General features: G+C 38.7%; 2 protein-coding genes and 1 long non-coding RNA gene across 5 annotated transcripts in view; 2 read left to right on the top strand and 1 right to left on the bottom strand.

Moving 5' to 3' along the window:
• LOC110264317 overlaps positions 1 to 15,340 on the top strand; it is a 31,615-nt gene extending 16,275 nt beyond the window's left edge. Inside the window, exons 2-4 of one of the 2 annotated variants that reach the window (XR_002350261.1) lie at positions 319 to 368; positions 462 to 590; positions 15,282 to 15,340. This is a non-coding gene — a long non-coding RNA (uncharacterized LOC110264317). Of the gene's footprint in view, positions 1 to 318; positions 374 to 461; positions 591 to 15,281 lie in introns of both variants that reach the window. The other variant, XR_002350260.1, reaches the window with a different exon arrangement.
• Positions 16,954 to 19,872, top strand: LOC107610064 (cleavage and polyadenylation specificity factor subunit 3-I). The gene is made up of 2 exons (XM_016312135.2): positions 16,954 to 17,673; positions 18,035 to 19,872. The coding sequence occupies exons 1-2, from the start codon at positions 17,203 to 17,205 to the stop codon at positions 19,667 to 19,669; spliced, it is 2,106 nt and encodes a 701-aa protein (XP_016167621.1). The 5' UTR covers positions 16,954 to 17,202; the 3' UTR covers positions 19,670 to 19,872.
• On the bottom strand, positions 20,054 to 23,924 carry LOC107610063 (L-2-hydroxyglutarate dehydrogenase, mitochondrial). Of its 2 annotated transcripts, XM_016312134.2 has the most exons (6): positions 23,476 to 23,924; positions 22,944 to 23,225; positions 22,392 to 22,831; positions 21,277 to 21,436; positions 20,301 to 20,343; positions 20,057 to 20,252 (listed from the first exon to the last, which is right to left on the bottom strand). In XM_016312134.2, exons 1-6 carry the CDS (start codon positions 23,839 to 23,841, stop codon positions 20,230 to 20,232), a joined length of 1,314 nt encoding a protein of 437 aa, XP_016167620.1. In that variant the 5' UTR covers positions 23,842 to 23,924; the 3' UTR covers positions 20,057 to 20,229. The 2 variants fall into 2 exon arrangements, with proteins under 2 accessions (XP_016167619.1, XP_016167620.1); XM_016312133.2 differs by having other exon boundaries at positions 20,054 to 20,343.

Raw genomic sequence — 24,823 nt, 5'->3', positions numbered from 1 at the left:
AACCGGACCAACTCATTAAATGAAGCCAAACTCCTTTCTCTACCTCATTTGGCTGCAACAGCATAAAACGCTTCTAGGGAGGGGAGAAGAGCGACGAAAGTTTCCCGAACCTTTACGGTGAATTTCAAAATCCCGTAACTTCTCCGTCTGAGCTCCAATCGCCGCACCGTTTGCGACCACGCTTTCACCACATCGAGCTCTACATTTCTACTGAAACAATTTCACTGGTAACTTATTTAATCACTCTCAGCCCTCTTTTCCCCCAATTTTCAAATTTTTAATAGGAAGGTTGAATTTCTTTGATTTCTGATATTTTAGGATCCAATTAGCTTGAGAAAAACATTCACTCTTGCTTATGTGAAGCTTGGGTAAGGTGAGGATACGATAATTTTATTTTAATTTCATTGAATTTGAGCTTTGAGTATTAAATTGGATATATATGTGTTATGAATGTGTATTAGGTTGTGAAGAAATAATTAGAGCTTGAAATTGTGAATACTGGAACTTGGAGGAAGCGGATTAGTTGAGGTTTTGAGGGCTGTGTTCTTTTAGGAAAATTGTTTTGGAATAATTCTTGGGAATCGGCTAAGGTATGGTTTAGGTTTCTTGCATTTAATATATAATGTTCTGTGAAAACTTAGGCTAGATGACCATAGAATAAGTTGGAATGCAGGTGTATGTTTAATGTTTAGTAATTTGTCGATGAATATATTTGGTTGAAGTTTATTGGATAATTAGTTATTAATTTTGGATGGTGAATGTTGTTATGTTAATTTGGAGAGAATTATGGTTGAATGTTATTGTTGATGAACAGGGTTGGTATGGTACTTGTTGATTATCTAATGATTTAGTGAATTATTCATTTGAGGTATTTTGTATTAGAAGCCTAGGATTAGTGAACTATGGTCCTTAGTTGAATTTTGGTTGTTGGATTTGAATATTGTATGAGTATAATTGTTGGTCTAAGGTAGATTTATTGTGGTGACTGTTATGATGATGATGAAGGGTATGTTGAATTGAAAAGAAAGCAGGTTTGGACCCGAAAAGGGTGGCAAAGTCCGAGTTTTAGAGGAGATACTGCCGAAATTTTATAAAAATTAGAGATTTTGTTTATATGATTATCTAAAACGATTTATATTCAAAGGTTATATGGTTTGATTTAGAGTTATTAAGAAAATGAGTGATAAACCATTATTTTGTGATTTATATTTTGTTTAATTGAGTGGTTTTATCATGTCTTTACCTACTTAATCATATAGATTGCATGAATTTTATAATTCCTTCCTAGTATTGTTTATGGTGGAAAACTTGCTTCCTAGAAACCTTTAATTAATACATTTTAACTCTCCTATATACCATTCGATGTCATGATCTGTGTGTTAAGTGTTTCAGGCTTCACAGGGCAAGAATGGCCTAGAGAATGAAGAGAAAGTTTGCGAAAATGAAAGGAACACAAAAAACCAAGGAGATGACCAGCGAACAGTGACGTGAGCGCAAGGCCCACGCGAACGCGCGAAATGAAGAAATCGCAGCGACGTGAACGCGTGCCTAACACAAACGCGTAGATTGAAGTTTGCACGAATGACGCGACCGCGTGGATGACTCGAACGCGTGACAAGGAAAATCGCCGAATGACGCGAACGCGTGGATGACACGTACGCGTGACCTGCGCGATCTGCAAAAATAACAGAATACACTGGGGGCGATTTTGGGCCGCCTTTTGACCCAGTTTTCGGCCCAGAAACACAGATTAAAGCTAGGGAATGTACAGAAACTAAAGACACACGCACCCATAGGCATCCACACAAATTCGGATAGATTGAGATTAGGATTACTCTTAGTTTTAGATCTGAATCTAGATTAGCTTTACATTAGTAGTTTGTGCTTTTGCTTTTGGATTTTTGGATGCTGAAGAATTATTACCTCCACGAAGACATCACTTTAGTTTGTTTCCTTATTCCTTTACTTTTTCATTGCTCATTGACCCTATTCAAATAAGTATGTTGCATTTTGAATTTATTAATATATAGAGTTACTTTTATTTTAATTAATTTTAATTTTATATTTTATATTATTTTATTATGTCTTCTTATACTTTTACGAATATCAATTCCATGTCAATGGAGTAAATTCTCTACTTGACATGGGGGTTGATTAAGAGGAGACACTTGAGTTGGAATGCTCAAAGTGCTTAGTTAAAATTGAACATTGTTGTCTAATTCTATATCTACTAACGCTAGACCTTCCCAAGGGAAAGGACTAGGATCTGCGGATAAGAATCAGTCCATCACTTGACTTTCCTTTACTCAGTAAAGGTTAACTAAGTGAGAACAATGAACTCTTCACACTACACTTGAGAAGATTCCAACAAGGATAGAACTTCCGATTATTCAACTCCCCAGTCAAGGCTTTTTATATTAATAATAATTCTTAGTTCTATTGATTTAATTTACCATTATTTTAATTACTCATTATCCAATTCAAACCTTTTGGAAAATTTTTAATTAATAAATTAGCACTCTTTCTTGCAACTCGTTGGGAGACGACCTGGGACTCATACTCCCAGTATTTTATTTCTAAAATTTGTGACAACCCTTTTTAAATTGGTGAGGCAGACTTTAGCTGGTTGAGAGCTATACTTACAACGCATTCCGTATTTTGATTCTCTTAATTGGTTCACTTCTGCCACGCATCAATTTTTGGCGCCGTTGCCGGGGAGCTCTTTCCTGCAACTCGTTGGGAGACGACCTGGGACTCATACTCCCAGTATTTTAATTATAATTTTTTGTGACAACCTTTTTTAAATTGGTGAGGCAGACTTTAGCTGGTTGAGAGCTATACTTACAACGCATTCCGTATTTTGATTCTCTTAATTGGTTCACTTCTGCCACGCATCAATTTTTGGCGCCGTTGCCGGGGAGTTGCAATAGTGTGCTAGATTATTAATTAGTGTACATATTTTATTCGCATATTTTATTTTTATTTTGTTACCATGAGCTATATGTCTTTCTCATTGAATGACGCGTTCGTTACCTGATCTGAGCTTAGCCGCTTTTGATCCTGAAATTGAAAGAACTCTTTCATGTATTAGGCGAGCTCGACGTCGGTTAGCCTCTGAGGGTGGTGAAGTGATTGTTATCGATTCACCAGTCTCATCTGAGGGCGAATCTGAATTGCCGTCTGAGAGTGAGGCAAGTTCATTTACTACTGATTCAGTTGATTCACGTGCAGGTAACACGGCAGCACCTAGAAGGATTACTCTGGAAGCTGGAGCCCCAGATTTTACACTGCAGCCGTATCAAGTGCATCATACAAATCTGGCTACAGATTTTGAATTAAGACCGCACTAATCAACTTGATGTCCAAGTTTCATGGCTTACCTGCTCAAGAGCCTATTAAGCACCTTAGGGGTTTCCAGACAGCCTGTTCTACTGTTAGGCGTAATGGTGCAGATAAAACTTCTATTCTGCTAACTGCTTTTCCGTTTTCTCTTGAGGAAAAAGCAAGGGAGTGGTACTACTCCCAACCTGAAGCAACTGTTACCAACTGGGATACACTCAGGAGAGAATTTTTGGAAAAATACTTCCCAGCTGAAGTCACAGATAGACTAAGAAAAGAGATCTCCTGCATTGTTCAAGGTGACTCAGAGACTCTCTATGAATACTGGGAGCATTTTAAGAACCTTCTAGACGCATGCCCCCATCACATGATTGATAGACTAGTATTGATCAGCTACTTCACTCAAGGCATGAATCCCCAGGATAAGACCACACTAGATGGTGCTAGTAATGGTTCTATGAAAAAGTACAGAATTGCAGATGAAGCATGGCAACTGATCAGCGACTTAGCTGAGTCTACTAGGAATCACAGGCCGAGGTGTAGCCCCTCAAAAGCTGTTGCAGAGATTTCCTCTGGCATTGGGACTACTGCTCTTACCCAAAGCATATGTGAAATGACCAACCTACTGAAGCAGATGCAGTTAAACCAACAACAAACACATAAAGCTCAGCCTTCCCCACCACAGCAAAGCCAACAGTTAGTTCCCTAAAGAGTATACAAGATCTGTGCTGATTATAGTCATTATATTGATGAATATCCGCAGCTCCAACAGGAAGACAACACTGTGGCAGCCACTCATAACTTCTATGACCATCCAAATCAAGGATACAATCAACAGGGTGGCAACTACAACCAAGGTGAAAACTATAACCAAGGATGGCAAGACAACTCCAACCAAGGTTGGAGAGACAACTATAACAGAGGAGGCAGAAACAACAATGGAAACCAGAGGTGGAATAACAATAATAACAACAGACAGCAGAATCAGAACCAGCTTTACAGAGCACCTCACTTAAGACAATCTCAAGGACCCCAGCACAACCAACAGCAGGTTCCTTAGATCACTTACTCCAATTCCTCATCAAATGACGAGATGCTCCGTTCTCTTGCACAAGGACAGCAAGACATGCAGACGCAGCTGAACTCTACTTTAAATGGTATGACTGCCATTTTACAAGCTCTCATCTCCCGGTTAGATTCATCACCTAATTCCATAAATCAACCTTCAAGCTCCAGTGGAATTCCTTCCCAACCCCTACCTAATCCGAAAGGTGGCATCAATGCCATCACTTTAAGGTCCGGAACCACATTGCAGGAGAGGAACCATGAGGAGCCAAGCCTACCAAAACACGTCCCAGCTGAGGATGTAGTGGAAGTGGAAGATGCTGAAGAGGAAGAGGACGTACAAGACATAGTTGAAGAAGAAGCAGTTCAACCACAGACTGAAACACCAAAGGATGCAAAAGCTGTACAGGACGCCATTCCTATTCCATTTCCACACCTGGCAAAGAAGTCCAGAAAGCAGATGGAACCTGATCCCAAAATGGTAGAAATATTCAAAAATGTTGAGGTAACTGTTCCCCTTTTTGATGTTATTCAGCAAGTACCTAAATATGCAAAGTTTCTAAAGGATTTATGCATACATAAAGATAAAATTAATGAATTAGAAACTATTCCTTTAGGTAGTTCTATATCTTCTTTAATGGGAGGTATACTTGAAAAATGTAGTGATTCAGGCCTATGTATGGTTAACTGTACCATTGGATGTGTAATATTTTCTGATTGCATGTGTGACTTAGGAGCATGTGTTAGTATAATGCCATTGTCTATATATGATACTTTGAGGCTCCCTCCCTTAAAAAGGTCGGCAGCTCGTTTTGTGTTAGCAGTTAAAAGTATTATCACAATAGTTGGAATTGCTGAAGATGTATTAGTGAGCATTAAGGGGCTCACATTTCCTATTGACTTTTATATCCTGGAAATGCCCCCTAATGACTCAGGAAGACCATCATCAATTCTGCTTGGAAGACCATTCCTGAAGACTTCAAAGTTCAAGCTGGATGCATTCTCAGGAACTTACTCCTTTGAGATAGATGGCAGAACAGTGAGTTTCAGCTTAAATGAAGCTATGAAGCACCCTCCGGAAGACCATTCTATCTTCTAGTATGACATTATTGATGAAACTGTAGCTGAAGTTCACCAAGAAGAAATAGAAGAAAAGCACATGGAGCAAGGTCCAAGTGTGGGGACACTTTCTGAAAATAATGAAGACCCTTTACCATTATCACCAGCCCCAGATGATCTAGAGCCTAGCTATGAGCAGAAATTAGAATTAAAGCCTCTCCCTTCACACCTCAAGTATACTTACCTTGAGGATAAGCAGAAGTTTCCAGTTATCATTGCAAGGGAACTTACCTCTCAACAAGAGGAGCAACTGCTTAGTTTACTGAGAAAACACAAGAAAGTAATTGGATGGAGCTTGGCGGATATAGTAGGCATCAGCTCCCAAGTTTGTGAACACAGAATATTCTTAGAAGAGGGAGCAAAGCCTATCCATCAACCTCAAAGAAGATTGAATCCTACCATCTTAGAAGTTGTCAAGAAAGAAGTGACCAAGCTATTTGAAGCAGATATCATTTACCCCATCTCAGACAGTGAATGGGTCAGTCCAGTACAAGTAGTGCCCAAGAAGTCTGGAGTCACAACAATAAGAAATGAGCATGGAGAACTCCTGACAACTAGAGTGCAAAATTCTTGGAGAGTTTGCATTGACTATAGGCATCTCAACCAAGCCACTCGCAAGGATCATTACCCCTTGCCATTTATTGATCAAATGCTTGGTCGCCTGTCAGGTAAATCCCATTACTGTTTTTTAGATGGTTATACAGGGTATTTTCAAATTCATATAGCTCCTAAATATCAAGAGAAGACCACCTTTACATGTCCCTTTGGAACGTATGCTTATAAAAGAATGCCTTTTGGCTTGTGTAATGCACCTGCTACTTTCCAAAGATGTATGATGAGTATCTTTTCAGATCTTATTGAGAACTGTATGGAAGTTTTTATGGATGATTTTACCATATATGGTGATTCATTTAGCCTTTGCTTGGATAGTTTATCTAAAGTATTAGACAGGTGTGTTAGTATAAACCTTGTGTTAAATTTTGAAAAATGTCACTTTATGGTAAAACAAGGAATTGTACTAGGACATGTTGTGTTTAATACTGGTATTTCTGTAGATCCAGCAAAGGTGGATGTTATTTCTAGTTTACCTTACCCCTCCTTCGTGAGGGAAGTCCGTTTGTTCCTTAGCCACGCAGGTTTTTACAGGAGATTCATTAAGGACTTCAGTAAGGTAGCATTACCTTTATCTAGATTGCTGCAGAAAGATATTGAGTTCGAGTTCAGTGAGGATTGTATACAAGCATTTGATAAGCTGGAGATTGCCCTAACTCAAGCTCCAATTGTAAGAGGACCAGATTGGAGCCAGCCATTCGAAATTATGTGTGATGCTTCCAACCATGCAGTAGGAGCGGCGCTGGCTCAGCATGACGGTAAGGATCCTTTTGTAATTGCTTATGCATCTAAGACTTTAGATGTTGCTCAATCTAATTACACTACTACTGAAAAAGAGCTTCTAGCTATTATTTTTGCTCTAGATAAATTATGAGCCTATTTACTTGGTACTAAAGTAGTAGTGTACTCAGATCATGCAATTCTAAAATATTTGCTAGCTAAAAAGGAGTCCAAACCAAGGCTAATACGTTGGATACTACTGCTGCAAGTATTTGATTTAGAAATTAAGGATAGGAGTGGTAACCAGAATTTAGTGGTAGACCACTTGAGTCGCCTTGAGCACATTAAGGATGACTCCACTCCTATAAATAATAATTTTTCATTTGATAGCTTACAGGCAGTATCTGAAGTAGTTCCTTGGTATGCATCTGTAGCTAATTATCTAGTTAGCCACACTTTTCCTCCAAATTTTACTAAGCATCAAAGAGACAAGCTGAAAAGCGAGTCTAAATATTTTATATGGGATGATCCATATTTATGGAGGTGTGGTGCTGACCAGGTAATTAGACGGTGTGTGCCTCAATCAGAATTTCAGTCCATTTTAGAGGCCTGCCACTCATCTGAGAGTGGAGGATATTTTGGCCCTCAAAGAACAGCTAGAAAAATTCTAGACTGTGGATTCTGGTGGCCTACTCTTTTTAAAGACGCTGCTGAATTTTGTAAATCTTGTTCCCTATGCCAGAGATTTGATAATATATCCAAAAGGGATGAGATGCCTCAACAGATTATGCTTTTCTGTGAAATTTTTTATGTTTGGAGCATTGACTTCATGGGCCCATTTCCAAATTCTAATGGTTACTTTTTATATATTGTTAGCTGTAGATTATGTTTCTAAATGGGTAGAAGCAATTCCTACCCGTACTGATGATGCTAACACCGTTGTTTCCTTTGTTAAGAATTATATTATTTGTCGCTTTGGATCACCACGAGCAATCATGAGCGATCAAGGCACTCACTTTTGTAACAGGAGACTAACAAGATTACTGAAGAGGCATGGGATAATTCACAAAGTAGCAACAGCTTACCATCCCCAGACCAATGGGCAAGCAAAAGTCTCTAACAGAGAGATAAAACGTATTCTAGAGAAGATATTAAAACCTCACAAGAAGGACTGGAGTGCCAGGCTACAAGATGCACTTTGGGCATATAGAACAGCTTACAAGACACCCATTGGGATGAGCCCCTTCCGCTTAGTTTACGGAAAGGCTTGCCACCTTCCAGTAGAGATGGAACACAAGGCTTTCTGGGCTGTGGGGGAGTGCAACATGAATCTTGAGAAAGCTGGTGCTGAAAGAAAGCTGCAACTAGCAGAAATAGAGAACATTCGCCTAGAAGCATATGACAACTCCAGGAGATACAAAAAAAAAGATGAAGGCCGTCCATGACAAGCACATAAAAAGGAGAGAATTCAGACCAGGGGAGTTAGTTCTTCTTTATAACTCCAGACTGAGGCTTATGCCAGGTAAACTAAGATCAAGATGGGAAGGTCCATACAGAGTAAAAAAGGTAGAGCCATACGGAGTTTTCCACCTGCGTCATCCTTCTAGCTCCAAATTCTTAAAGGTCAATGGACATCGCCTGAAGTTTTATCATGGTGAGAAGATAAAGAATAACAAAGAATTAGAGGTTTTCCTCTTGGAAGACCCACCAACAGACGCAGAATAAGCCTAACGAGCATCCAACTTAAGGACGTAAAAGCAAAGTGCTAGGTGGGAGACAACCCACCATGGTATGATCGCTCCGTTTCAGTTTTTAATTTATTTCACTTTATTTCTATTTTTATGGTGTTAATCATTCTTCTCATAATCTCCGCATATAGTCTGCATTCATGTTTGCATTAGCATTCTGCATATCTTAAAAAAAAAAAAACACGCACGCGACGCGAAAGCGTCGCTGACACTTCCGCGTCATATGTGCGTTATGAAGGAAAGAAAAGTAAACAGAAAGTCACGCGAAAGCATGGCTGGAGGCGCGCCTTAGGCACAATCATGCCCACGCGACCGCGTCAATGACGCGTCCGCGTCGTTTGAGAAATGGCCTCCCCACGCGTCCGCGTCACCCACGCGAACGCGTGCCCCTAAAAATCAACGTAAAAGAGGTGTATGGCAGCAAGTTATGATGGAGTGGGGCTGGAATGGTGCTAGAAACACTAGCCCTACCACGCAACCGCGTGCCCCACGCGGCCGCGTCGTTTTCAAAATATCGCCATCCACACGATCGCGTCACCCACGCGATCGTGTCACCCTAAAATTTGGCAAAATAGGTTTGAGACAGAGAGTCGCGCGAATGCGCGGCTGCTCTCGCGCCATTCGCACAAATCAAGTCACGCGACCGCGTGACCCACGCGTCCGCGTCACTTGAAAAACAACACATACCACGCGACCGCGTGACTCACGCGTCCGCGTCGCATGCGGCGCACAGATTATCCATATCAGCCAAAATATCTAATCTTTTCTTCCCCAAATCCTAATTTTTCTTTTCCCTTATTATTTCTTTCTTCCCCATTCTTCCTTCTCTACTCATTCTCACTTTTTACTTTCTTCTTCCTTATTTTTCACATCCATTATCAAGGTTCTTTTCTTTCTCTCTTTACTTTTTATTTTTCCTTTATTATTTTTATTTATGTTTTCTTTTTCTTTTTACTCTTATTATCTATACTTTCTTTTCTTTCTTTTTCTTTTATTCCTTTAGTTGGTGTTAGAATTTTATTTGGGTCATTACTTTCTTTTATATTTTTCTTGTGGATTATTAAAGAAATTGTTTGACAATTTTATATTACTTTTCATAAGGGTTGTTTACATGTTCAATTTACTACTTTCAATAACATATTTACCATGCATGCTAAGTGTTTGTGAAAAAGCTCGTATGGCATTGTGCATTATTTTAAATTATTCTATTCTACTACTCTAATGCCTGTTTTTCACAAAACCCCTTTTATATTTTATTAATTAAATATAATTGTCAATACAAACAGATTATTAGTTTGAAAAACTTGGTAATCTAACTTGGACATTGAATGCTTGATCTATGCTACTCATGCCTTTGCCGGCATGCCAATAAACATCTTGCATTTAATTGCCATCACATGCACTTACTTTATTACCTTTGATGAACTTTTCACATGTAGTCTAGACCATGTGTTGACAACATCCTTATTTCCCGTGCATTGATTACCATCTTTAATGTTCGCTCCCTTGCTCGAACCCTTAGCTCTACATGTACTTATCTCTTTCCTTTTTTAGGATGGCCACCAAGAAAGGTAAAGAGAAAGCTACTCCCAGACCACAAGCAAGGAGAGGAACAAAACGAGCATTAGTGGAAGAGCCATCTTCAAGCGGTGAAACCCTCAACAAAACAAATCAAGAGGATCATCAAGGTCGATGAAAAAGAGAAAGCTTTCCCAGCAAAGGACACTGCGCGGTTCACTAACCGCTACTGTGAGCAGATGTTCCCTATTCTAGCAGCAAGGAACTATAACAATGAGCACCTTCTCATCCTCCCAACCCGTATTGCTGAAATTGTTGAGTCCCGCATTGAACGAAGACAATGGAGATTCCTACGGAGACAGCCACGGTAGGTTAATCTTTCATGGGTAGTAGAGTTCTACTCAAATTTTCACATGCCAACCACGCAGTCTGTCTATGTCCGTCAGAAGCAAGTCCCTATAACAGAAGAAGCCATTCAACGAGCTTTAGATCTTTCCCCTACTCCAGAAGGATTGGACGCATTTCAAGAAGCCTCATTCAAGCGCCAGACATACCAATTTGACTGGGACGCCGTTCTCAGAGTTATCGCACAAACTGGCAGCATATGGATCTACGGATACCACCGTTCCCGACCTAAGGGCATATTGGCTTCAGCACTTACTTTGGAAGCTCGAGTATGGGCACAAATCATGTCTCATTACGTCTTTTCGAGCACTCACGAGTCCTCCTTCACTGCAGACATGGCTGTTTTACTCTGGTGTATCCTTACAGACAAGCACCTCAATTTACCAAGACACATTCGGCATGCTATGGGACACGTACAGATTGCGGGCAACTTACCTTTCTCCGCCTTGGTTTCAGATCTCGTCTCAGCAGCCGGAGTCTCCTACAGAGCTGGGGATACCAAAGCCATGATTTCACGAGATGATCAATACGTCCCTAACGGAAAGTATATCAGATCTCGAGCAGCAACTATCAATCGGAGCACAGAACCAGTAGAAGATACCCCTTCTTCTTCCACAACACAAGCGCCTTCAACAAACCAACTGCTCCATCAAATACTTGAGAAGCTAGACCGGCTTGAACGGAAAGGAAAGCAAAGAAAGCACCGCAACAAGCGCAGATTTACATACCTCAAGGAGCTACTTGTTGGTAACCAACCACCTAGAGAAGACCTAGACACCCCGGACTCCACTTCATTTACCACCACAGGGAGCCATGACGGTCCCGATGGTGGAGATACTGCTACCAGTCCCCCTCTGTTCCTGACAGATGGCACCGAGGACGATGCAAAACTTTAAGTGTGGGGAGGTCGGTCAGTACCTGACTTCCGGAGGTAATTTCTTTTTCCTTAAACACCAATAAATAGGATATTTAGTTAGTTTTTCTTTTATTCAGAATAGGATAAATTGCATAGTAATAATTAGTTGCATGCATGTTCTACTTGATTGAAAAATAATAAGTTTCTTTTTAAGACCCTATTTTTGAAAATTTTCACTAATTTAAAATAAATCTTTTGTGTTAAACTTGTTAGAAGTTGTAATTGGAACATAGTTTAAAAAGCTAAGAACGCACAACCCGTGAGATTTTGAGCTTAATTACATGGTTACATTATTTAACCAAAAATATTTTATTCTTGTGTGTTCACTTCTCTATGATTGTAATCTATATTTTGTTTCATCCTATATGTCCAATATTTAATTTATTTATATGCATGCATATGATTGAGGCCATTACTTATTTAGCTCACTTATCCCAAATAAGCTTACCCTTCAATTATCTTTGTTAGCCACTTTGAGCCTTTTAATCCCATTTGTTCTATATTTTACCACATTACTAGCCTTAAGCGGAAAAACAATTAAATATCCCAATTGAATCTTTGGTTAGCTTAAGATAGAAATTGTGTGTTGATTAAGCATGGGAAAATTATGGAAACATGGGTTAATAAAGGAATATATTATGTTCTTACCTTAATAAAATAATGGGAATTTGGGTACCTACTCATGTAAAACTAGAGAAATTGAAAATCTATGTGCATTGATAATGTTTATGTTTATTTTTTGAAAAAAAAATCCAAAAATAATAGTAGTAATTAAGGGGACAAAATTACCCCAATTCTAAATTAAGTAAAGCTCCAATGCACATGTGATGAAAATTAAACGAAAATTAATGCATGAGTATGTAATGTGAAAGTGGGAATTTATGGGTAATTAGGCATGATTCTAGAGTTATATAGAGTGTATGTATGCTAGATAAGAGCTTAGGTTAGTCAAAGATTCAATTTATAGCTCACTTGGCCATATGTATACCCTTACCCTTACCTTGGCCCCATTACAACCCTTAAAAGACCTCATGATGTTTGCATTAATACATTAAATATTGTTGATTGGTTAGGTGAAGAACAAAATTTAGAAAGCAGGATTAGAGAAGGATAGAGTGATTACCCTATACACTTGAGGGACTAGAGTGCACATACACCATCAGTGAGGGTTCAATGCTTAACTCTGTGTTTCCTGCTTTCATGAGCTGTCTTCTTACAATTTTACCTGTTTTTACTATATAATTTGAATTAGTGAAATCTAATTTATATTTGTCTTGAAGAGCTTGTTTCCTTTTTAACCAAGTACTCAAGAATCATATAGTTGCATTCATATATATAGGTTGCATTGCATTGCATTGCATGAGTCTTATTTTTCCCTCCTTATTTATTTTATCTCCTTAAGTTAAGCATGAGGATATGCTAATGTTTAAGTGTGGGGAGGTTGATAAACTATTATTTTGTGATTTATATTGTGTTTAATTGAGTGGTTTTATCAAGTCTTTACCTACTTAATCATATAGATTGCATGAATTTTATAATTCCTTCCTAGTATTGTTTATGGTGGAAAACTTGCTTCCTAGAAACCTTTAATTAATACATTTTAACTCTCCTATATACCATTCGATGCCGTGATCCGTGTGTTAAGTGTTTTAGGCTTCACAGGGCAGGAATGACTTGGAGAATGAAGAGAAAGTTTGCAAAAATGGAAGGAACACAAGAAACCAAGGAGATGACCAGCGAACAGTGACGCGAGCGCATGGCCCACGCGAACGCGCAAAATGAAGAAATCGCAGCGACGTGAACGCGTGCCTGACGCAAACGCGTGGATTGAAGTTTGCACGAATGACGCGACCGCATGGATGATGCGAACGCGTGACAAGGAAAATCGCCAAATGACGCGAACGCGTGGACGACGCGTACGCGTGACCTGCGCGATCTGCAAAAATAACAGAATACGCTGGGGGTGATTTCGGGCCGCCTTTTGACCCAGTTTTCGGTCCAGAAACACAGATTAAAGCTAGGGAATGTACAGAAACTAAAGACACACACACCCATAGGCATCCACACACATTCGGATAGATTGAGATTAGGATTACTCTTAGTTTTAGATCTGAATCTAGATTAGCTTTACATTAGTAGTTTGTGCTTTTACTTTTGGATTTTTGGATGCTGAAGAATCATTACCTCCGCGAAGACATCACTTTAGTTTGTTTCCTTATTCCTTTACTTTTTCATTGCTCATTAACCCTATTCAAATAAGTATGTTGCATTTTGAATTTATTAATATATAGAGTTACTTTTATTTTAATTAATTTTAATTTTATATTTTATATTATTTTATTATGTCTTCTTATATTTTTACGAATATCAATTCCATGTCAATGGAGTAAATTCTCTACTTGACATGGGGGTTGATTAAGAGGAGACACTTGAGTTGGAATGCTCAAAGTGCTTAGTTAAAATTGAACATTGTTGGCTAATTCTATATCTACTAACGTTAGACCTTCCCAAGGGAAAGGACTAGGATCTGCGGATAAGAATCAGTCCATCACTTGACTTTCCTTTATTCAGTAAAGGTTAACTAAGTGAGAACAATGAACTCTTCACACTACACTTGAGAAGATTCCAACAAGGATAGAACTTCCGATTAATCAACTCCTCAGTCAAGGCTTTTTATATTAATAATAATTCTTAGTTCTATTGATTTAATTTACCATTATTTTAATTGCTCATTATCCAATTCAAACCTTCTGGAAAATTTCTAATTAATAAATTAGCACTCTTTTCTGCAACTCGTTGGGAGACGACCTGGGACTCATACTCCCAGTATTTTAATTATAATTTTTTGTGACAACCCTTTTTAAATTGGTGAGGCATACTTTAGCTGGTTAAGAGCTATACTTGCAACGCATTTCGTATTTTGATTCTCTTAATTGGTTCACTTCTGTCACGCATCAATGAGCATGTTTTAAGTTTGATTCATTTAGAAAAGAATGAATTATGTTTTGAATTGGAACTATTGATGGACGGAATGGGAGGTGTGATAATGAAGGATAAGGATTGAATATGATTGATGTATAATGATGAATGAGAAGCGATTGAAAATGATGTGGATGTTGATGAATTATAATTGAATTATTTATATGGCTTATGAATTTGAATAATCTAAGATACGAGATTCCCTGGATAAAGTGCCGTGGCTTGCCACCACGTGTACCAGGTTGAAAACTCGATACTCTGTTGACCCTTTGACGTAAGTGTGACCGGGCACTATATAAATTCCCGGGAATGTTACCCCCATTGAGTAATATTGATTATTTGAGAAAAATCTATGCATAGACTCTTGGGGATGCACGTCGGGGGACAGTCTAAGGACAATTCAGACTTGTCGGGTTGGCTGGATAACCGATAGATGAGCCTCATCAGCCATAGGACAGGCATGCATCATATGCATATTACTCGAATTACTTGCTTGTGCTTTAACTGGGTGTGCCTAAATGTACTTGCCATGTTAAATGTGTATTTGTTACCTGCAGTATTTGTAACCTTCTTGTGCTTGCCTTTATCTGTTTATCTGTCTATGAAATGCATGATGGAGTTGGAGGTATGGAGAAATGGCAGAATGGGATTTAGATGTAAGGTTAAGTTAAGTTAGGTTTAAATATCCTTAGTAAACCACCTTTTATGCCTTCTGTTTAATACTTTAAACTCTATAATCTGAGTGTCGGCATTCTAGGATTTTCTCTGGCATTCCCAAGACCTTATATCTTATGTGTGTGGCACCTTTACCATACTGAGAACCTCCGGTTCTCATTCCATACTATATTATTGTTTTTCAGATGCAGATCGGGAGGCATCTCGTTAGGCGTCTAGACTCTTAAAGCGGAGAGGTTACTGGATAGTATTGTTGTATAGTTTTGTTGTACAGTGATGTATATATATGTACTTAGCTTTCTCTCCACATAATCCTTTTTGATCCTCTTAGAGGTTTATGAAGAGCCAGGATTGTGTATATGTACTTTTGGGTTTTGGATATGTATGTATATATGTGTAAATATTTTCCAGCCAGTCTTGACTTCGCAGGCTGAGTTAGGAGCTTGTTATTTTGTATCTTTGGCACTCTATTCCTACTTCTGTTATCTTATGTTTGATAGTTATAGTTTTCTTAGCACGCAAGTTAACTCGTTCCTTGAGCGTTGCGCTTTTATCTCGCGATTTTATTTTCCCTAATCTTCAAGGCTCCTAGCATATTATAATTCTTCTGCTATTATATGTACTCATTTTATTTTAGAGGTCGTAATACCACACCACCTTTGTTTTACGACTTAAGCGTAAAGTTTAGTGTGGTAGGGTGTTACATTGCTTCAGGGTTTAACGGAATAGAGCACTGATGTAATCCCTTTTCTGCTGTCGCCATTGTGGTGTTCCTCACAGTTGGAGCTCGCGCCTTGTTCTGATGTGCTCCGTTGTTGTTCTTCTTCTCGTGCTGTGCTGAAACGTTTAGTGTGCTCAGTTCGGCGTTCTGAAACCTTTGATGTGTATCGTTACAAGGGAGAACCCGCAGTGAAATTGCAACCATATGTAATTGAAGGGTTCAGCGAACACTGTGACGATGAATTCTGTGACTTTGGGTCACCTACAAACACAATGACATGAAAACAAGGAAGCTTCAAAGAATTAGCTGAGGAACAATTACAGCAATACATGAAAAATTGGGCCAGTCACAGCAAGCAGTAGAGCAGATGGGAGTGGGGTAGCACAGCAACCTATGGTAAATTTGAAGGTAGGAATTGACACCATGGTTGAAGCAGGAGCAGTGTGTGAGTGAAAATTTTGGATGGATGACAATCGAAGGAGATCGTCGACCAAAGCAGGGAAGCGTTAAGCGATAGGCGGACTCCGTCATCCTCTCCGAAAGATCTTCTTATGGAGGTGTCGCTAGTGGAGAGACCTATTCGAACCAGCTCAACGGCATCAAGTCTTGACTCCAGACCTGATCGCGCCGGCAGCGGAAGCGTGGACGGCTGAATGCGGTCAACGCAGGATACGAGACGAATCTACGACTTTGATCGGAGTCGGTTTTTAGATGTGAACTTCTGCCACGACACCACGACGGCGACTGTATTCCTCTCCCTGCAACCTAGGGCTTCGCTTTTGGGAACAAGATCTTACTCAATACTTCACCCTCCATGGATGCAGCCGGACTGCGTTTCTCTTTTTTTTTCCTCTCATTCACAAAATTAAAAAAAAAAAACATCCGTCTTCTTTGGATACCTAATTTTTGTTGTTGTCAAAATCCATTTCAATAAGTTCATCACCAGATACTCCAATCAAATAATCTTGACTTATGGCTCAGCCACTTCTAACATAAAGCACGAGACAAGTCCTACAACAAAATAGCCAAGTGTCAATTTCATACTCATTTAAAGAAAAAATCTATAAATTTCTGTATCAATTTGAATATGTACCATAGATTGACCTTTATTTAATATTGATTGCAGTTTAATTTCTTTTAAGTGCTTTATCCTCAATTTTTATCATTCTTTTTCGCATAAAAATTTTCCGAAGGTATCTCATCCTTTGTAGAACTCCTGTGTGTTCACTATCCCTAATTTGAGAGAGCATCAGCACAGCCACCCTTCACAGCTTCACTAATCTTTTCTGTTCACCTCTCCACCCTCCTTCCTTTTTCTCGCCGGACTCCATCTCTCGGCCTTCATTTCGTGACTCGCCGTCAGTTCTTCCGTTAGAGACAGACAAATGGCATCAACGGCGACAACACAGGGACCGGGGCCAGGTGCGAAGAGGCGGGACGGCGGTTCATCAATGAGCGAGAGGAAGAGAGAGGAGGAGCAGCTGATAGTGACGCCGCTGGGAGCGGGGAACGAAGTAGGGCGGTCGTGCGTTTACATGAGCTACAAAGGAAAGACCATCCTCTTCGATTGCGGCATCCACCCTGCCTACTACGGCATGGCGGCTCTCCCTTACTTCGACGAGATCGATCCCTCAACCGTCGACGTCCTCCTCATCACTCACTTCCATCTCGACCACGCCGCCTCCTTGCCTTACTTCCTTCAGAAGACCACCTTCCGCGGCCGCGTCTTCATGACCTACGCCACCAAAGCTATCTACAAGCTCCTCCTCTCCGATTATGTCAAGGTCAGCAAGGTCTCCGTTGAGGACATGCTCTACGACGAGCACGACATCAACCGCTCCATGGATAAAATCGAGGTCATTATTATTACTAAATTTCTCAATTAGGGTTTTCGCTTTGTTTTGTTTCGATTTGATTGGTTTGCACTTTCTAGCGTTACTTTGTTTCTGGACAACATTGAATAGAGAAGTATACGAACCAACTTTTAGTTACCCAACATTTGCCCATTTTTTTTTTAATTCTAAAAATTTTCAACTTTTTGGAGGATTTAGAGTTCAGGGTTCATAATTTAAGGTTTAAGATTAAGATTTTATGATTTAGGGTCTAGAATGTAAAATAAACGAAATAGTTTTTAAAAAGTTGACTGGCCGAAAAATGTTGGTTCCCTGGCATTACTCAATTGAGCATGTTAGCTCTAACAATAATTAGCAACTGCAGGTTATTGATTTCCATCAAACTATAGAAGTGAACGGTATTCGATTCTGGTGTTATACTGCAGGCCATGTACTTGGTGCTGCTATGTTCATGGTGGACATTGCTGGAGTCCGAGTGCTTTACACCGGAGACTATTCACGGGAGGAAGACCGGCATCTTCGAGCTGCCGAGACCCCCCAGTTCTCCCCGGATATATGCATTATAGAGTCCACATATGGTGTGCAGCACCATCAGCCTCGGCACACACGAGAGAAACGCTTCACTGATGTTATCCATTCCACCATTTCTCAAGGAGGTCGTGTGTTGATTCCGGCATTTGCCCTTGGTCGTGCACAGGAGCTCCTCCTTATCCTTGATGAATATTGGGCGAATCACCCGGAGCTCCAGAATATACCCATCTATTATGCTTCTCCTCTTGCAAAAAAATGCCTGACTGTGTATGAGACATACACCCTTTCCATGAATGATAGGATCAAGAATGCAAAGTCGAATCCATTTGCTTTCAAATACATATCGGCTTTGAGCAGCATTGAAGTCTTCAAAGATATAGGACCATCTGTGGTGATGGCAAGCCCTAGTGGTCTTCAGAGTGGGTTGTCAAGGCAATTATTCGATATGTGGTGCTCTGATAAGAAAAATTCTTGCATTATACCGGGGTATGTGGTTGAAGGGACATTGGCAAAAACCATCATCAGTGAACCCAAAGAGGTCACTCTCATGAATGGGCTTACTGCACCTCTCAACATGCAGGTGCACTACATTTCCTTTTCGGCTCATGCTGATTCTGCTCAAACAAGTGCATTCTTAGAAGAGCTCAATCCTCCTAACATAATTCTTGTTCATGGGGAAGCTAATGAGATGGGAAGGCTCAAACAGAAGCTCATGAGTCAATTTGCTGATCGGAACACTAAGATTCTTACTCCAAAAAACTGTCAATCTGTTGAGATGTATTTCAATTCGCAGAAAATGGCAAAAACCATTGGCAAGCTTGCTGAAAAAACGCCCGAAGCCGGTGAAACTGTTAGTGGTCTGCTAGTGAAAAAAGGCTTTGCATATCAGATAATGGCACCTGATGATCTCCATGTCTTCTCACAGTTATCAACAGCAAGCATTGCTCAGAGGATCACCATCCCTTATTCAGGTGCCTTTAGTATTATACAGCATAGACTAAAACAGATATATGAGAGTGTGGAGTCCTCTGTGGATGAAGAATCTGGAGTTCCAACATTGCAAGTCCATGAGTGTGTGACGGTGAAGCATGAGTCCGAGAAGCATGTTTCCCTGCATTGGTCATCCGATCCCATCAGTGACATGGTATCAGACTCCATTGTTGCTCTAATTTTAAACATCAGTCGCGATGCCCCAAAAATAATAGACGATTCAGATGCCATAAAAATTGTAGAAGAGAATGAGAAGAAAGCAGAGAAGGTTATGCATGCACTTCTTGTCTCGCTCTTTGGAGATGTAAAGATTGGAGAAAATGGGAAGTTGGTGATTAACATTGATGGCAATGTGGCAGAGCTCAATAAAGAAAGTGGAGAAGTTGAGAGTGAAAATGAAGGCCTTAAGGAAAGAGTTAAAACCGCATTTCGGCGGATTCAAAGTTCTGTGAAGCCGATTCCTCCTTCTGCAGCGTAGTTCATTCCTCTTGTTGTAGCATGACTAACAGGAACTTAGACTCACCGTTATTTGCTGTTATTTTGCGGAACTGAAGAATGTCAAATGTTTAATCATTACCTCTAAATTTATTTTGTTATTTTGTCCTTGTCTCTTTGCTGCTTCGCTAATCGCTATGATACTTGGATTTAGTTGAACTTTTTGTTTGCATATTTTAAATTTGATTGAGCCTCGTGCGGTTCCCTTCGTTGAGTGATATTGAATTGGTTACCAACTTGCATAGAAACATAATTTGCAGTATAGACATAGCTTTTTGAAATGAGTTTTGGCTGAAAAAATTATTTTAATTTTTGTGAATAATTAAGGTGGGGAATAGTCACTTTCATGTTGACTTTTTGGAAATTCTGATTAAATTTAAAGCTACTACACTTGTATATATACCGTACAGTTCACATACTGTATACAACTCGCTGCTATAAATAGCATCATTTTTTTTCCATAAAATAATCACCTTATATACCATCTTAGCTGATACTTTGTTTTAAGAAATGTAAAGTATTTTGAAGTTCCACACAGCATCATCATCCCAAAAATCTAGTAACTATATATTCTGCAATTGCTAAACCCGACGTTAAACCGGGTGACTCGATTCCAAAAAGATTAACAAGACCAGGTATTCCGTGAATATTCTCCCCCTGCATAAAAGAGAGAAATCAATTAAGCCAGAATGCTAAAAATTTTGTTCAAATGTGGAAAATGCCCTCAACCTCGTGTACTGGTGTACATTACATCACAACAGTGAGTAACTAATTAGAGTAACAATGCATGCATGCACTAACCCACAAGCAGCTCAATCATTATGTTTAGTTTGTAGAAAAATGAAGAGAAGGAAAAATCGAAGCTGAATTGCTTAAGTTCAATAATTTGAGAATAATCATATACACCCATCAGTACTATACATTGATCAATGGGAATTACACTCTATTATTGTCAATGTCATATTCTTATCATTCCTGATACCATCCATAATCACATCCTACAATTACATTAGACACGTGTGTCAATTTGACACTTTCAAATCCTAAACTCTATAAAGATACATTGGGAAACATACAAATGCTGAATATGACAATAACGACAACACAATTTTACTGTCAACGATATAAGTCATTTTATCAGTTTGCCTTCTAGAGATGGTGAGTTTAAAACAATATACAATATACTATAAATACAAAATATGAGCAAGAAATTTCTTGATGGTACTGGTATTTAGCAAAATGTTAAATGGATACTAGCAATACATGAATTAAAGAGGACAGAAATCTTTTATGAAATGGTTTATGCAAATGATAGTTTTTGGACACTGATACCAATGAAAGTCCTTCCCAAACAAATTCTGGCATATGAACTTCAGCCAAAAGATATTAACCTTAAAGTGGCATAAGTCAATGGGCTAATTTGGGGTTTACAAAATAGCCATAAGTAGCACGAGGTAAACTGCATGTATCTAATGGGAGAAATGTAACATTGAACTATAAAATCACACAGAATATGATATCTCTGTTTGCAAACTTTGAGTCAGATTGGTCAACAGAAAGGAAGGGGCAAAGAAGAGTCTTAGACATAACCTGTACTACAAAATCAACAGGTGGCTGGCCAGGTCCTGAAAGTTTTGGTCGGATCCCTGAATATCCTGGCTCAAGAGACCCATCCTTTAGATTTGGGTAGTACTTTCTTATCTCCAGATAAAACTGCTCAGCGCGATTTGCATGTACTGAATAATCAAACCTAGCATCAATGTTTGCTTAAGTAAGCACCGAATCAATTTATTTATTTTATTTATTTTTATGCACGCATAAAAAAACATACCACGAAAGAAATGACAAAAATGAACTGAGTTTTATGACAAGAAGTTTCCTATTTACTAATAAGACCCATTATCCGGAAAGAAATTAGAGCACAACAATCAATATGAAAACATAATTTATGGAGTGAAGAGAAGCACTAGAGTAAACTAGAGCAACATTGTCTTGAAACACAAAAGTTGCATCTGGAAATTGTTTCTAGGGTATAAATACAGAGACAGTCAGTACACAGGCCTAGACATGTACAAAAAATAGCAAAGTCTTTCTTTCCTGGCATCTTGGAGCAGAGAAAATTTCTGTATTTTTGTCCCCCAAAAAATGGGGATATTGGAGACAGGACATTAAGACAAATTTCACATTTTTGTCCCTATTTCTATCTCCATTTTTGCGGTCTCAAGTGTCTCTATACATGTGTCCCAGATACAATTCATAAACACTACTGAAAAACACAAACCCATACTAAATGGTACAATAAATCCAAGCTGGACATTAGTTTCATTGATAGGGGCAAAAATTGACAGACAAAGCCCATAAAATGTTGCTGTAGTGGAGTGTGAAAACCCAAAAAAGAAGAAAGTGCACGATGTACATGGTAATGAACAGAAAACCGTATCAATGATTCACTACAGATACAACCAACATATGGAATGAAGTACCCCTGAACCATGAGATGTTACTGAAAGCATGCACCAGTAGGACAACATATGAAATATGTGTAGATCAACATTTATAAACAACTAATTGTAAACCATGGAATGGAACCATCTCATACAAAAGAGTAGACATGGCCAAGGATAATAAGAAGTGGGAAATGTATGACATAGACTAGATACCAGAAGTAGTCAAAAGCAAGCAAATGAAAGGGCATTAAGAAGTACTTATTCAGAAAACTTGAGATATCATCAATGCTGTCAATCCATTCAACATCCGGACCAAACTTGACCTGACCATTCAAGTCGAGAGTAACATGCATGCCAAGGCCACCATCCTCCGGTATAGGATGTATTAAATGTTCGAACGGAGTGGTTTTAGTGTTAGATAATGTGAAGTAGCAACCACGTGCATAGTAGGCTGAAGGAATAACTTCACTTGGCAAGCCAGTAAATCTTTTCGCTAGTGCGGGGGCACTAAGGCCTGCAGAGTTCACTACAAGGTTTGGAACTAGCACTAGATCCGGGTTCAGAGCTGTTGATGTCCCATTCCATTCTTTAAGGCTATTGGTTTCTGATACATGAACACAAATCTGATTTCCTTCAAGATGGCCACCAATGACTGCTGAATTATATGTGAAGGTTGTTCTGTGACTTTCGGCTTCCCCCTGGACCAGCATGTGTTTTTATTCCTGAGAATGTACAATTTAAACTCAAAATAGAGAAACTGATTAATTACGAAAGATTGAATTCAAAATTTAAGAAGCTACAAATGTGTACCACTAGAGCAAGCATTAAAGAATGGGAGTCAACAATCCCAGAGACAGGTGATAATACTGCTTTCACACATTGCAACTCTGGTTCCATTTTCATGGCCTCAATCCCGTCTATCATCCTCAAACTATCAATCCCATTTTGAATTCCATGGTTTAGAATGTCGTTTAGCTTTGGAATCTCTGAAGACCGAGTAGCCACTATAAGTTTACGAATTTGTTTATGTGGAATTTCGTGTTTTGTGCAGTAATCATATAACATATCTCTTCCCCTTGAACAAAAAATCGCCTGCAAAAATGGCCAACACAAACAGGTATACAACATTATATTCTACGCAATGGCCAATGAAAGCATTAACCAAACATCACACAGCGTGAACCTTCACTTTGGGTTAATAGTTTAAGACAAACAAAGGGTGCACTTCAACTTGGTCTTTCAAATTTCAATTGAAACACATTAGTAGTTAATTTCAATTCACGTGTAAACTTTGAGAAACCAAATCGATAAATGATTTACCTAATAAGGAAGAGTGACTTGCCTTCAAGGAATTGCGAGGGTAATAGATTCCAGCGTGGATAACTTCACTGTTTCGAGAACTGGTGGCTGTGCCAAAAGTTGAATCCGATTCAACAACGAAAACCTCTCTGCCCTTGAGTGCCAGTGCTCTTGCGATCGCTATGCCCACAACGCCAGCACCTATGACCAAGCAATCCACTTTCTCCCTTGGGACAGAGTACGAAGTTGTTGTGGCGGTTTGGGTGCTGCTCATCATGCTTCTCATCACGGTGAAATTGCTCGGTGAATGTAAATATTTCCATTTGAAACGAGCGTCCCTTCTTCTTGATGATGACGACGCAAATCCTTTCAAGCTTCTTCTGAAGCTTTGAAATGTTCGCTTCAGCATCGTTCTCCCTACAATTGGGATCGATGCAGGGTGAAAGTGGCACTGTGGCAGACTGGCAGGGCCAAAGCCCAAACTAGAATAAAAAGTAAATATGTTTAAAAAATAAAAAAGATATATACTCAACTGCAATTTTCTTGGCCTAAGTTGATGCTCAGTTACCAATTTGAGTTAGGTCAAATGGTAGTTGAGTGTATAAGTTCAAATCTTGCTTTGTGGGTATAGTAATTTATTAGCTAATAGTAAATTTTTTAATCAAAATTTTAATTCATAATAGAATAGTTTTTAACCTGAATTCAAAATTGATAATTAATTAATAACTAATTAATATTACTTGTACAATAAAATTCAGCCTTTATTCAGCCTTTAAATTTAATATTTTATTATTTTAATTTTTTAATTAATCATATTTCCTATTTTTAAGGAACCACTCTTATTTTAAACTTTATCAATTAAAGAATCTCTAATTTCTTATTACTATAATAAGTATTTTCTTTATTTTTTTTTTCTCTTTTTTGTAACGTCATCATCATCAATCTCTCGTTAACACTCTTTGTTTCTCTCTCGTATAGACCATATTGTTTTCTCATATAGTAAAATTCTCTGCTTAAAATAAAAAAAAAAACTCATGTAAGTATTTTATCTACACATCCAAAACTAGAATATCATTATAAACTTAGTTGATCCAATTAAACACAAACACATTTAAAATTATGTTGCCTTTGATTATTCAGAAAAAAAAAACAAGATCAACATAAACACATTCAAAATTATGTTACCTTTTATTAATCGAGAGAAAAATAAAAAATAATATAAACACATCTAAAATTATGTTGTCTTTCATTAATTGAAAAAAATAAAAAAAGAAAGAGGAGACAAACCACTATAAATAATGCAGAATAATGAACAAAAATTATCTACACATCCAAAACTAGAATGTCATTATTCTTTCACGACAGTTTGATTACAAACACAGTTGGCTCCA

Source organism: Arachis ipaensis, chromosome B07 (assembly GCF_000816755.2).
Source record: "Arachis ipaensis cultivar K30076 chromosome B07, Araip1.1, whole genome shotgun sequence".
Classification (NCBI taxonomy): domain Eukaryota; kingdom Viridiplantae; phylum Streptophyta; class Magnoliopsida; order Fabales; family Fabaceae; genus Arachis; species Arachis ipaensis.
The sequence above is the reverse complement of the archived record's forward strand: the minus strand, read 5'-3'. Positions and strand labels throughout refer to the sequence as shown.

Coding starts and splice junctions, on each gene's coding strand:
- LOC107610064 (XM_016312135.2), top strand. CDS start 17,203: ATGGCATCAACGGCGACAACACAGGGACCGGGGCCAGGTGCGAAGAGG. Junction 17,674..18,034: donor GCTCCATGGATAAAATCGAG/GTCATTATTATT, acceptor TAGCAACTGCAG/GTTATTGATTTCCATCAAAC.
- LOC107610063 (XM_016312133.2), bottom strand. CDS start 23,841: ATGCTGAAGCGAACATTTCAAAGCTTCAGAAGAAGCTTGAAAGGATTT. Junction 22,832..22,943: donor CTTTAATGCTTGCTCTAGTG/GTACACATTTGT, acceptor ATGCTGGTCCAG/GGGGAAGCCGAAAGTCACAG. Junction 21,437..22,391: donor ATCTCAAGTTTTCTGAATAA/GTACTTCTTAAT, acceptor CATTGATGCTAG/GTTTGATTATTCAGTACATG.